Consider the following 15,018-nt stretch of genomic DNA (forward strand, 5'->3'; position numbering starts at 1 on the left):
TTGAGCTAAAAATCGCATGATGCTAAATGCTCTTTAAGAGAATTTCATAAAATTTAACAAAGTTGACAATGAATAACAAATGATAACCATTCACTTATATGATTCTTTTGAAAACTTCAGCTAGAAACTGCTAATATAGTTTTCTTGGTTTAAACAATACTTGTTGTTACATATTATAATTTATACTGGATAAGTCTTCAATGATTATGTTACGTACACTATGTATTAAAATTTCAAACAACCAGAAATTTTAATTTAGAAGTTAATATGCATCCAATTTGCCAACAAGATTGATACACACATAACATGAAACATTATGATGTACGGTTGTATACCATGAAACAATACATCCCATGGTGTTTAGCATCAATCATTTTGTGCAGCATAACATGAAACATTCAGTTCTGCGGTTGTATAACATGAAATACTGTATAATGTATGGCGTGAACCTTTAAGCTGTGTGGTTGTATAACATAAAACAGTAGGATGTCTAGTTGTATAACGTGAAAGCTGCCACGTAGAATCTTTTCAGGACAGGACATTTGATCAGTAAATCATGTCTCTAGTAATGTTGTCCACCATATTTATTTACCGCAGTGTTTCAAACCTGATGTTTTTATACAGCACTAAAATACTTCATCAAATAACTTTTTCCAAAAACAGTAAAAAGAAAACAGTCACTCCATGTGAGCTTCATGTGTGTACAAGATCCAGTAGTTTCAGTTACTCAAACTTAGTTTACATACAGTCTTGTTTCTAGGACTATTTGCTAGATAGAAATGACATCCAAGTAACATTTACCATTATTTTTATATCATGCATACCTGTGATGCAATGGAAAAGAAGCCCCCATGAACCCATTCTCACTCCTTCATCATACAGTAATCTTCGTGTGCCTCCATCATCTTCAGTAGGTGTCCCATGATATATAACCTAGAAAATAGATTTGTGTAACAAATGGAGAAACTTCAAACCAGTCTGACTTGAATCAATAATAACACATTCAACTTCTTTTATAAATGAAATAGGTTTTAATATATATTTGAATAAAATTAAGAGCAATAACTTTTATCCCTGAACGGATATTCATTATATATCAATGTAAAAGTAAAAATATTCAAAACCAGAAAGCCTCACCTGGCCAACAAAGTCAGTGTAGAACATATCGTGACACATGATCCCCATCCAGCCAATCAAACTAACAAGAAAAAGGCGAAGTAGAGAACTCGGCATCCTGAGATATCCCTTCAGTTGGAAAAAGGGGGAAAAAAACAGCTGCAACAGTAGGCTTATCACCCAACCAATATGATACAACGCTACTAAACACAAAGAAAACACCTGAGTTAACTTTATACAACAGAGAAGTGTGACTCGACTTATTCTGTGTAAAGAAATACTACTGAAGAATGTGGCTGTCTCTAAGCATGTTGACCTACATTGATGAACTTTACCATTTGTCAAGCACGTTTTGTCTGAAGAATTTGAATGTTGATCACATTGGTGAAGTTTAACACTCTTTTCCCTGGTTTGTACAGCAGAAGTTTTTTTTATTATGCAAGTTTCAAGAATTATGGGGAAAGATTTTTGTTTTTCAGAAGTGCTTAGATCCCTATTGGTTGGACAATATGGTACTTCCTTTGCCAAAGTTAAGTTTATGATTAGAAACACAGAAAACAAGACTATCATTAAACTAAAAACAGCTTTTTCTTGACTTCCCATCACCAGTCCCAGTTGTGTTGAGCCCCAGTTCAATGTGGTGATGAAATAGCCTAAGCAACCCCCAATATTTAGCATACAAGAATAAATGGTACAGCCAAGATTTTGGTCTCCAGTTAAAGTTAAAATATCTAATACTAACACTCTACATGGATTCATGAGAGCTTGGCTGGTGAAGTCCAAGAGAACTACTCCAACAGCTAGAAAGGCTGCAGCTCCCCAGCTAGCTCCAGAAAAGGCATACAAACTCAGTTCATGACAGAAAGGAATAAATATCAAAGAAAGAAGCATCAGAACACTAAGGGCAAGAATAAAGGGCCGTCGACGGCCCCATCCACTCTGACAGTAGTCGCTCTGTTTACCTAAGAATGGTACTAGAAACAATGATATAAATGGACCAACACCTAATGTAAATGTCATCCATCTCTCAGAGAATCCGTTCTTCAGCATAAGAGGTGGGATGTAGGTGAACCCTCCACTAGCACACAAGTCAAGTCCTAAGCTAAGCAGGTTAATTCCAATAAGATGCAGCCAATTAGAAAGAAGAGTCTTCAAGGCTTCCAATTTCGTAGAGCCTTCTTGACAGGAGTCTTGACTGACATAAGAGAATTTCTTTTCATCATGGATAGGAAAACCTTGAGCCATTTCTAGTGATGTTCAAGTGAAATTATTAAGTTTAAGATAGCTGCATCTATCACAATTAAACTGAATTTCTTTTTCCATCTTGAAAATCACATTTCCAGCCTGAAAAAAAAGGTTTATTCAGTACAAATTAAAAGATATTTAACTCAGAATTTAAAAAAGCCACAAGAAACTATAACAATTTTTTTTATATTTTTAAGTTTTCTCACTTAAATTTGTCATAAAACAGAAAAATCAGGAGAGGTTATTAATTTATTATTGTCCTTATCTGGTTTACATAGAATGTTTAAAGTATCAATGCAATCAATACTTTCCTTTGTAATTCTGCAACTGAAAGTTAATATTTTCTTTACCTAAAAATGTATTTCAGAGAGATACCCATCTCTCTGCACCACTAACATTTATTACACTGCACCTGACTCACAAGCCTTGATCAAACACCCACCTCTACACATCTATATGTACTGTAGTACCATGCAATGGAAGCATTGTAATACTGTGGCCCTCCACCAATAGAAGGGCAACACAACCTCCATGCACAATAATATTCACAAGTATTACTATATAATCATATGCCCTTCTTAAAGAAAGACACCAGAAGTGGGAAGGAAGTGTAAGACATGATGTAAGGAGGTAAGTAGATCTGAACTGGATCCCCAGGTGAAGAAAATAATAAGTTCAGAAATGCTACTTACCTCTTTGCACCACTAAGAGCTAGAATCCTAAACAGTAAAGAAGCCAGTGCAAAGATGAGCTTCTTTGTGAAATACTAACAGAAAGAGAAGGCCCATGAGTCAAAGAGTTGACTAGTAAAATACTAACAGAAAGAGAAGACCCACGAATCCAGAAGTTGTTTAGTACGAGACCACAACCTTCTCAGAGAATACTCATCATCTATCTTGACCGAGAAATTCATGATTTCCACTACATATAAAGAATAAAGGATGTTTGAAAGAATTCAGTGCTAATGGTAACATTTCAGAAGGATGTTTAAAATTTATCAAGGCTTTGGCTTTAGGCTGCCCCCTCTTGGAAAATATACGAGGTACAAATTATGAATGATGTTTCCTCAGATGTATCCCATGAAACATTCAAGTACTATCCAGCTGGGCATACTGTAATGGGGAATGTCCTATACTACACTTCCAAAAAACATCCCAGCCCTATATCTCAAACAAGAAGTGAGCCCAACCTCTAAGAAAGACACCACTCATAAAAGAAATTCTCCATATTGACATCCCCAGCAGTTTAGGATAAGGGAAGTGTGGGATTTCCTGTGATTCTCTAGGAGAACACTGAAGAATGTACATGAACCACTGTTGTTGTCAGGAGCAACAACCTGGAAGTGAGTCTCCACCAAAAAACAGTTGTGGGTTACTACAATTTAATACAAAGAAGAAACTAGATGTAAAGAGAAAATCATACCCGTATTTTCTGGCTTTTTTTGTTGTTGTTGTTATTATTCTTGTTATAAAACACGACCAACTTGTGATCTAATGACAGATCATTTAAATTGAAATAGGATTTCAATCCTTGCTTCAACTCTTACACCATTATTTCCACTGCATCATTTGAGGTTAAATGATATGGGTCAGTACATTTATGTTGGAATTCATTACTCTGTAGAAGTGTGGCAAACTCTAGAGAAGTTAACTGTGGACCACTATCACAAACAATTTTCTTGGTTAATCCATAAGATGAAAATAAACTACATGGGTTTGTAATTGTGACTTCAGATGTCATAGAAGACACAGGTTAAAAACTCTTGCCATTTGGAGTGTGAATCCACAAATACAAGGAAATTACTTTTCTCAAATTCTGTGTTGTCGATGTAAGACATTGCCAAACCCTAAACCACGACCAATGGTGCACAGGAATTGTGGTTGCCATCTTTTGTACATACACACAATTACAACATACACAGATAGTGTATTCAATATCTTTATCCACATCAAGCCAACCATAGTAACACCTGGCTATGGTTTTATACAATACACAGATATACTAATTAATAAGAGAACCCATTTCTCTAGTTATGTATAATTTATTTTCACTAGAACTTAGAACATGATGGATTGTTTGCTTCCCTCAGCAATTACATATAAAAAAACTGCTTTTCCATAGGTGCTAGTCTCAGATGCTAAATGTCTGGACAATTTGATGTCATTGTGTCAACACTTGGGCTAATACCAGGTGTTTCTTGACAATGTTAGATGCATTATTACATTCTGCTGTCTGTATCCAATACTTTAAGATGTTCATTCAAACAATGTAAATGGGTTAATTTGGCAAAACTCTGAAATAACGTTGGAGCATTATGAGAAAAGATCTAAGTACTGTTATACATATTGGTTGTTGAGCATTGATAAAAGCTTTCACTAGTTGGATGAAGACCTTAAAAACAAAATCGACCACCTGTCCTAGATATTCAATGATGGATTCCATAATCTGACATTCTTCAGGACTGAGGCAAATACTATATTGTTTAACCATCAAATATTTGATTCAAGACAGTTAAGAAGCTGATCATGTACTGATTCCATAACCAGATTATCATCAAGGTAACATATAACATCTTCAAGATCCTGGAGCATCTGCTTGATCTTATTCTGGATAATAGATTACACTGATAAAGTCCCTTGTGTAAGTTGACAGTTACATATTTGTGAAAACCTTCACCAGTAATCAATTGTTAAGTTTGGTTCATATACAGGTTGCAGTAAAATATTCCACCAGCCAAGGTAGCAAACAAGTCTACTGGATTATGTTAGCGAGTCTTTATCCATGTATAAGCATTGGTTGATCGACACTTTGTAGTTACCATAAAGACTAATAGTTCTGTCCAATTTCAGCATAACAATCACTGGAGTGGCCCATTCTGAATCCATCACTTTACTTATGACCTCCAATTTCTGCAGATGAAATAAGTCATCTTCCAGACATGACTTTAATAGGTATGATAATGGGTAAAGCTTGTGAAACTTTAGCATTACATCAGATTTCATGAAGATGTGTACCCTTTAATTATCCCTAGATGCCCAGAGAATAAACACTGAGATCAGTTCATCCAGCCTTCACAAAAACAACCTGTCACCTTGAGCTATGTGTGCCACTTCAGTTTCATGAATTGTAATAAATCACACCCTAATCATGACGGGTGTCATGATACATCGTTCACTATAACAAATGTATCTCTTCTGTACATACGTATGAAGAACTGTGTGGCATGAATGAAGTGTGACATTTCTCAATTATCAACAGTAAATATATTCAGGAATAATCACCATTTAAAACTGAATCAAACAATTTTTGACTGCAACTACCATAATTACTGGTTTCAGATCCTGATTTTCACAAACTAACCTGATGGACACCAAACAAATAATCATATAGATCCTCAGTATTAGAATCATCTTGAAACACATACTTTACAGCCCCAGGCTTATTCAAGTTAACATTAGACTTGCATGCAGCTAATATATGACCCATCATTCCACAAAAATTAGTGTTTTTGTAATAACAATTTAAATGATCATATTTTGCACAGTTTGGACACAATGTGTTGATTTCCACCTTTATTTCATTGAACCATCCACTATTTCTACTCAGATCAAGTATTGTGACATTGTGGATTCTTAGATTATCATATTTTCTGTTGCCACACATTCTGCAAGTCTCAAGGTACTTCAATACAGCAGTCCACCTTACATGATATACCATTAAGGTACTTTAGAACAGTAGTCTACCTTTACATGATATATTGTTAAGGTGTGTTACTACAATAGTCCATTTTACATGATATACCATAAAGGTACTTTGCTACAGAATTCCACATTTACATGATATACCATAAAGGTACTTTGCTACAGAATTCCACATTTACATGATATACCATAAAGGTACTTTGCTACAGAATTCCACATTTACATGATATACCATAAAGGTACTTTGCTACAGAATTCCACATTTACATGATATACCATAAAGGTACTTTGCTATAGTAGTCCACATTTACATGATATACCATAAAGGTACTTAGCACAGTAGTCCACCTTTACATGATATTTTGTTAAGGTACATTAGTACAATAGTCCACCTTTACATGATATACCATAAACGTACTTTAATACAGTAGTCCACCTTTACTTGATATATTGTTAAGGTACATTAGTACAATAGTCCACCTTCACACGACATACCATAAAAGTACTTTACTACAGAAGTCCACCTGTATATGAACTATTGTTAAAGTACTTTGCTACAGAACTCCACCTGTACAACATATTTTGTTAAGGTACATTAATACAACAGTCCACCTTTACATGATATATTGTTAAGGTGTGTTACTACAATAGACCACCTTTACATGATATATTGTTAAGGTGTGTTACTACAATAGACCACCTTTACATGATATATTGTTAAGGTACTTTAATACAGTAATCCACCTTTACATGATATATTGTTAAGGTACTTTACTAGTATAATTAAAAAGACAACCAACAATACATTAATTCAATATACAGTTTCAGGAAAGATTAAAAAAGATCCCTTTTAGAGTTTCATATTTAGATGTGAACTTCAAATTAATTGCAATGGCTTTAGAAATTCTGTAAAGAATAAATAAAGAAATACACACTATCTAAGCTCTAAATTACATACATGTATTATAGCATGAAAGTTAGATATATTTATTTTTTAGAGACACTGAAATATTTATGATGAAAGTATATAAAGAAACTGTACACCATTGAGTGAACAAAGATTTAGACACTTTTCACAATAAAGTTTGAAAAATGTACAAGAGATTCATAAAGATGTGTAAATTTTAATTTTAATTCTTACCCCACAGTAAACACTTACTTTGCCTCCAATATCAGTGTTCCCTTGGGTATGTTGTATATTCAGATTGGTATATTTTGCTTCTTGTTGCAGTACGAGACTTTCTCCTGTTAAATGAGTTACTTAGAGGCAAATGTTTTGTCAAACAATTTTCTCTATACATAACAAGCGAATCCTGTCTCACATATGTTTAACAGTTGTCAAAGCAAAAACACATTCTTTATGTGACTAAACAGGTGGTTACCATGTATACTTTTAGAAGTTCAGTATTACACACATGCATGATTACTGGATTGTTAAATATAATTTTTGGAAAAGCTAGACAACAAACACTACATATTCTTTTCATAAAAATTTGAAATGAATAAGTTCTTTTCAATATATATGTATATACACATACATGAAGGTTTTGTAATTTCAAGCAGAAAAATGAACTTCACATTTTATGTGAAACAAAAAACACAGCTATGAAAAAACACAAACACTTCTACACAGTTTCATCCAAACATTATGTGATTCACCACAACTTCATAATTTTACAGCTCTTTAAAAAACAGAACAAACATTTTGATCCAGCATCTGAAATAATACTGTTTAATTACAGATTGTAAACAGGGAGACATGGTTTTACTAAATCATGTGTGAACTTGCTTTAACACAATTACTACAATCTTTCCAAGTTTACAAATACTAGTGCATCAGTATAACTACTTCTGGTCATTGGATTAAGTACTGAAGGAACAACAACAGGTTAAAGGTAAGAAAGTTGTTTGCTTTGCACCCACTGTAACACCTTACAACTTTTTCAGTAGCACATGAACTGCTTATTATATAAAAAAAATATTTTGGTGAAAATATAGAAATGCAAACTAGTTAATAAAAATCACTGGAACTAGTAGATTAACATTTTTGACAAAAATGGTTCACACACATGCATTTATTTATAAAACAAAAATGACTCTCACACATGCACGTTTATTTATAAAACTCCACTTCCTCAAACAAAAAAAAAAACAACACAAGAGTGAAACAAAGTACAGAAATTAACAATATACACAAGATTAATATGATAGAACAGATTCTGATTTGCAAGATGTCAATCCATTGGTAAGATTATTGCACTGCCAACAAACACTTCATTATCTATATTGTACAAATATTGGAAAATTATGCTTGTCTAACAGTGTTTCATGAATATTGTAGACTTCTATCATACATTAGCTCTGAGAAAGTAAGTGGATATGCAATCTATTCCTGCTGGCTTTAAGTATATGCAATACAAAACATGTTTACTCACACCAAAATGACATCATTAATATGAAATAAGATATAAATTGAAGATCACATGTTAATAAAAGTGCAGAATTAGACTTAAGAGGGGTTTGAAAAGATAATTGTTAAAAATAAATGATTTTACAAGTTTCTACTTCTTACAAGGAGTTACATACTGGAGCAGATTTAATGGATCAAACAATTCCTCGTTGCTTGTACACGACATTAAAAAAAGGAGACTTTTTAGGTAATTTACAACACACGGTATAAAAGAAGTGTTAAAGCCTCGTGAACAAACAGCCATACATCAACGTGTGACCAAACAAACTCAAGTTGTAGGCCATACTTTTGAAAACACATTTTTGTGTTTTGGTAAAATTTAGTATATGATTGGTGGAAGTTCAGTAATAGGCATGTAGAAACTAACCAGTAAGAAACTATTGTTGTTAGATACCTGAACACATTAAAGTCATCAAGTCAAGGAAAATGTTTATTAATTTGAATATTACCAGATTATCTTCTTTATCCATCAGAGTTCACTTTAATATTGTACAATATAAAATATGTTGGAAACAACTACTGAAATTTTAACATAGCATACTTAAAAAAGTATTAAACAGAAAAATTAAAACCATGTAATGAAACATTTTTAAAATACAAGTGTTGAAACCAAATGCTGTTTTGTTTTGTTTTATTTCTTATCTATTCTCATCCAATATCTTGAATAAAATAAGATTTCATATTTAATGTTTCATGCCGAGTTTCTATCTCTTCCAGTTGATCAACAAACAACAGATGTTAACCTGATTTATAAATAACCTACACACCGATATTTTAAAGATCACTGTTCTATTTCACCAGATGTCTTTGGAGCATTTTTCATATGATCTAGCAATAGATCTCTGCTAGAAGTATTGTAGTACACAATACATTACAAGCAATATACTAGAAGTATTGCAGTACACAACAAACAATAGATTATAAATAGTAGTTAGCTGTATAAACCTTAAACAAGTACTTCCAGATGGTACAAAAGTTAATTTACAGGGATATCATATTCAGATTACGTAATTTAAAATAACCAAAAAATATTAACTTCGCAAATTATTCAAATCTGTATAGTTTTACTGTTGGTTGAAAATAAGCCACCAATTCCATGAGTTATTTTACTATTGATGAAAATCAATCCACACTCTGTGAAGTAGTAACATTGACATACAACAGGCAGTAATAGTATACGAGGTCTGTTCAAAAAATACGAGGACTGTTTGAATTGCGCGACTCCAGTTGGTTCCAGGGGAATCAGCTTGGTGTCGCTAGGTTCGCACAGATCAGCTGAGTACGACGCCATTTCCTGATTGCAGATATCTTCATTTGTGTATTAGCTACGTGGTTTTAAGTGAAGTGCATTTTTTTCGTTTGGCAAATTTCAGAATGAATGACCTGAAGGAGCAACGACTTGCTGTGAAATTTTGTGTTAAACATGGAAAATCTGCAACTGAAACTTTTGCTATGCTTAACACGGCTTACGGTGATGTTGCTATGAAGCGTACAGCATGTTTCAAGTGGCATGAACATTTTAAAAATGGTTGACAGTCCATTGAAGATGATGAGCGTCCTGGACATCCTTCCACGTCAACAAAATCAACACCCTGGTGCGGGCAAATCGACGTCTGACTGTCAGGGAGCTTGCTGAAGAGTGTGGGATATCAGTTGGATCTTGTTACGAGATTTTGACCAAAAAATTGAAGATGCACTGCGTTGCTGTGAAATTTGTGCCTCAGAACTCGTGCGTTTTTGGCCAAACACTCGATCACTGTTCTTCCCCACCCCCCCCTTACTCACCTGACCTTGCTCCTTGCAATTTTTTCTTGTTCCCCAAAGTCAAAAGACCCTTGAAAGGAAGAAGATTTGAGATGATTCCCGAGATTAAGGCAAATGCGACGAAGGAGCTGGAGGACATTACATAAGAAGTGTACCAGGACTGTTTCAACAAGTGGAAACACCGTTGGGATAAGTGTGTGCGTTGGGGAGGAGAGTATTTTGAAGGGGTCCCAGACCTGTAACTTCTAAATAAAGTACATTTTGTTTTATGACGTCAGTCCACGTATTTTTTGAACAGCCCTCATATACACAACATGATCACATTCCATGTCTTCAGGATTACTATACCAACATTCACTACACTTACAAGGTTTCACATACACACTCACAGCTCCCTTGCACCCTCAATAAACAGTAATCCAATCCAATTATTCTATCTTGACACATACATTTTGGCTTTTACAGCTCCTTATGTTTTGAGAAACAAAGAATGACATAATTTTAGAGCAAACAAATTAGTTTATTTCTCCCTTAATAACTCTACACCCTGCTGTAACAAGTAGACACAAGTAACTTCTCACATATTTAAATACCACAGATAATGTAAAAATAAATTAATTACTTTTATAGTTCTACTGCTAATCAACTGAGTCACTCAATATAGACAATAACTACTGTTGAATCAAATGATTTACTAAAACTAAATAACTTTAGACTATGATTCCTACATTATTAGTTGAAAGCTACAAATCATCTTTACTGTTTCTATGGTTCCTACATTATTAGTTGAAAGCTACAAAACATCTTTACTGTTTCTATGGTTCCTACATTATCTGCTGAAAGCTACAGAACATCTTTACTGTTTCTATGGTTCCTACATTATCTGCTGAAAGCTACAGAACATCTTTACTGTTTCTATGGTTCCTACATTATTAGTTGAAATGTTTACAGTTTGGTTAGTGTGTAGAAAGTCCAAACATCACTTAAGAATTGCAGAGTTTTACTATCTTTAACATTGGGGTTTGTTTAACATTTCTAATGTTCTTACATTATCAGCTAATAACAGTAAGGTTTGTTTAGTCCTTCGAAATTGTTTATATTATCAGGTGAAAACTGATCTACACTTACATGTAGACATGCTTACATCCACAACGTATTATACTGTGTACAGAACAATATACATTCACACTGTAATTAAAAAGACTAGAAACTATATAATAATTTGTGATATATTTATCTTGAAACTACTGTTGTTGTTTTTTATAATTTTCATTATCAGTGGGATCTACAGACATTGAGTTGTTCCATCTTCCTGTCTATTATAACTATGTTTAAAGAGCTGAACAATGACACTGGATCAAATCTCTCATTTTTTAAAGATACACATCAAACTTCAATAGTAATTTACTGAGATCTACTGGAATACTGAAAATGTTCACAAAAAATTAAAACCTGTTATTACAATCTCAGTACCCAAAACATTCACAGTGTCAAGTAATTTGGTGTATATACTGCTTATCAAAACTATTTAAAAAGCTGAGAATTTCACTCCAGAAATAACCACTGTTGCCATGTTTGCATGCTCACACTGAAGTACATATGTAATCACAATAAAGTTATCTGCTTGCTATACAGAGAGTAAGAAATTTACTGTACTTCTTTAAACCAGCGTTTGAAGTATTTCTCTATTAGTTATTTTTACTTAAGAATGTCAGAAATCTAATTACCAATAAACGTTTAAACTTACCAGAGATAATTCCTCAACCACACTTTTTCAAGTTATGAACTACATCTATGGTCCCAAAAGTGGAGAAAACATTGTCACAAGAGAAATTGTATTGATTTGGTAGCTGGCCTTTTGCTGTTCTCAAGGCCTTTTGTTGTTCTCCTTAGAAACCTGCCATGGGAAAATACACACCAGATGGACAGAGAATTACAATGTAAATCATAAAACTGGCACCTGTAAATATAGTTAAAAGTACATGGAATTCTGTATTAAACTGACTCCCACAGAAACAGCATATGTTAATTTCAACTGGTTAGGAAAATATGCAGACATTTGTGCATTTTAAACTTTTATAGCAAACAAAAAAATCTTTCAACTCTCTTAATACCTTCAAACCCAGTAAAGAATGTGTTTCTCTTCCACATGCACTATTTTGATACTGCATAGATAACAAAACATCATTACACTTTCAACTCTCTTAATACCTTCAAACCCAGTAAAGAATGTGTTTCTCTTCCACATGCACTATTTTGATACTGCATAGATAACAAAACATCATTACACAATAAACTGATACATGTTAAATTTTATCTTCCTTTATAGTTGGTCATTTTTTCATAAGAAAACTATGAGACACCCTTTGTCCATAACTCATTGATTAGGATAGTGGTAAGGAGCAATAGTGTTACTACTAACATATAGGCTGGAGGTATTGTACCTCACGACATTCTAGAAATATTCAAAAAACAAAATCTGTTTCATAGTGCTGTACTTTGTTTGGTTTAATATCGGCAAGATAATGTTGCAATCAGTTGTACTTTGTTTAGTTGGATAGTCTAATGTTGTATACTACTGAAGATTTCTACTGTTATATTTGATTCATATCTGATTACACCAGATGGAGCTTGCATGTATTAATGTGTAGAATATAAGATCAGTACAGATCTGTAATAAATCTTTGCCACATAATATTATAAAATCAAGTTCTTTAACATATAGGACTTTATCCATTCTCTAACAAGATACAAGAAAATAATGAAGGAAAACGAGAACATATTTGACAGGATTGAGAGAAAAGCTACAAGTCTCATGGTTAGAATCCCACTACATTTGAAAACTGAGAGCCAATGAAGTTTCATCTACATGTACTTCTGTTTGGAAACATAATTGGAGTTGGAGGTTAAAATTTAGAATCTTACAGTAATTTGGAACGAGTCTGTATTACACTTTGAAATAACTTCAACTTCCAAGGCCTAACATTAACACTGCAGTTAGAAGTCTTTTTGGTGTTTATGGAGTGTTAATAATGAATGGTTATTTGAATATTTAAAATAATTGACTGGATACCTAGGTCAGAAATTTTCAGAATTTCAAATAAATGTTTTAAACTGCTCAAATAAAATAAACACCCACTTAAATTAAATGTGGTTATAACATGTCCAATGACTTGATACCATTACTTATGTAGTATCTCACAAATGATGAAAGACAGTGGTTTGCTTAAAACCTTTTCCCTTTAAATGTTTGGCTGTTGCAACAACTAAGACAAACCCAGATATCTTTACAAGACTATCCAAGGAAACTTCTATTAAAAGAAGTGAGATAGTCCAAAAGTCTTGTCACTTGTCTAGTTGAAGTTGATATATATCTGTAATTTTGATATAAACTTTTCTTTCACATTGCTTTACACAATTTGTTTTTATTATAATAAAGTGAAAAGTAACTGGTACTGATATCTCTGCTGGCCTTTAATGAATCGTTTTCAAAACACTATAGTATGTACATACATTAAAAATAAGTGTTGTTTGTAGAATAAATTAAATCACACACAAGAAAATTGGCAGAAACCTTCAAATGTTTAAATTAGAAAGGATACACAGGAAGGACAAACATTTTTATAATAATGGATAACAGTTTGTAGCACAATCACTTCTCAAGGTTAAGTGTGTGTGTGTTTCTTTTAGCAAAGCTACATCTGGCTATCTGCTGAGCCCACTAAGGGGAATCAAGCCCCTGATTTTAGCGTTGTAAATCCGTGCACTTACTGCTGTACTAGCGGGGGTTACTTCTCAAGTGGAATGTCATAGCAACAATGTACTATAATACATTAAATATCTAGACAGAAGCCACGTAAATCAGAAACATTTAATTTTTGGTCTGCCAATGTCTGAAGTATGATTGCTATTTCAGCTTCTTAAAATACACGTGAAGAAATCCTAAACACTAAACTCTTTATACTCCATGTTTATAGATTATATATTGTAATAATAGTGGTATATATTAATTATAAAGTCTTTATCCTGAAAGTATCATACGATTATAAAAGCTTACATTACTACTAGTATTAATATATTATATTAGCATATATATTCCTATTGGTCGGTATAAGACTTATTGAAGTATTTGATGATCCATGCAATCAGTATCTTCCTTAAAACTTTGTTGAGAATACGCGTCTTGTATTCTAAACATCTAATCTTTGTTTTAATAAGGTGATTTGTGCAAGTCACTAAAACTGTTATTCTAAGATTAAAAGTAGAAAGTATGGCCAGCAAAAACGAAATGTTATTGGTGATCTTTGTAACGTTTAATTTTATGTCCAAATAAAAGATACAAATAACCATATCTTACCATTACACACCCACTAATTTTCAAGTACAAGCGAAAAATCGTGATTAATAACATTCACCCCACACATTCCAACAAACTCCATCGATTTGACAACTTGAGACTCACCTAATATCTCATTTAAAGCTATACAAATGTTTTTTCCCATTAGGTGACGCCACTAAACAAAGTAGGATTTTTTTTCAGTAAAATATTTTATAAACATAAATAACCATATAATGTAACAGTATTTTTTTTATAAAGTGAGTTTGTTTTCTTATAGCAAACCCACATCGGGCTATCTGATGAGCACACCGAGGGGAATCGAACCCCTGATTTCATCGTTGTAAACCCGTAGACTTACCACTGTACTAGCGGGGGGGCATCTG

General features: G+C 33.2%; 1 protein-coding gene across 4 annotated transcripts in view; it reads right to left on the reverse strand.

The window, feature by feature from the left end:
- LOC143240542 (solute carrier family 45 member 3-like) overlaps nt 1–14,780 on the reverse strand; it is a 34,591-nt gene extending 19,811 nt beyond the window's left edge. The window contains exons 1-5 of one of the 4 annotated variants that reach the window (XM_076483144.1): nt 14,654–14,780; nt 12,044–12,193; nt 7,222–7,307; nt 1,138–2,460; nt 825–933 (exon numbers count right to left, since the gene is read on the reverse strand). In XM_076483144.1, the coding sequence (XP_076339259.1) occupies nt 825–933; nt 1,138–2,361 (1,333 nt within the window). In that variant the 5' untranslated portion in view covers nt 2,362–2,460; nt 7,222–7,307; nt 12,044–12,193; nt 14,654–14,780. Of the gene's footprint in view, nt 1–824; nt 934–1,137; nt 2,461–7,221; nt 7,323–12,043; nt 12,257–14,653 lie in introns of all 4 variants that reach the window. The other 3 variants (XM_076483143.1, XM_076483146.1, XM_076483145.1) reach the window with 3 other exon arrangements.
- Nucleotides 14,781–15,018: the final 238 nt, after the last annotated feature.

Source organism: Tachypleus tridentatus, chromosome 13 (genome assembly GCF_004210375.1).
Source record: "Tachypleus tridentatus isolate NWPU-2018 chromosome 13, ASM421037v1, whole genome shotgun sequence".
Classification (NCBI taxonomy): domain Eukaryota; kingdom Metazoa; phylum Arthropoda; class Merostomata; order Xiphosura; family Limulidae; genus Tachypleus; species Tachypleus tridentatus.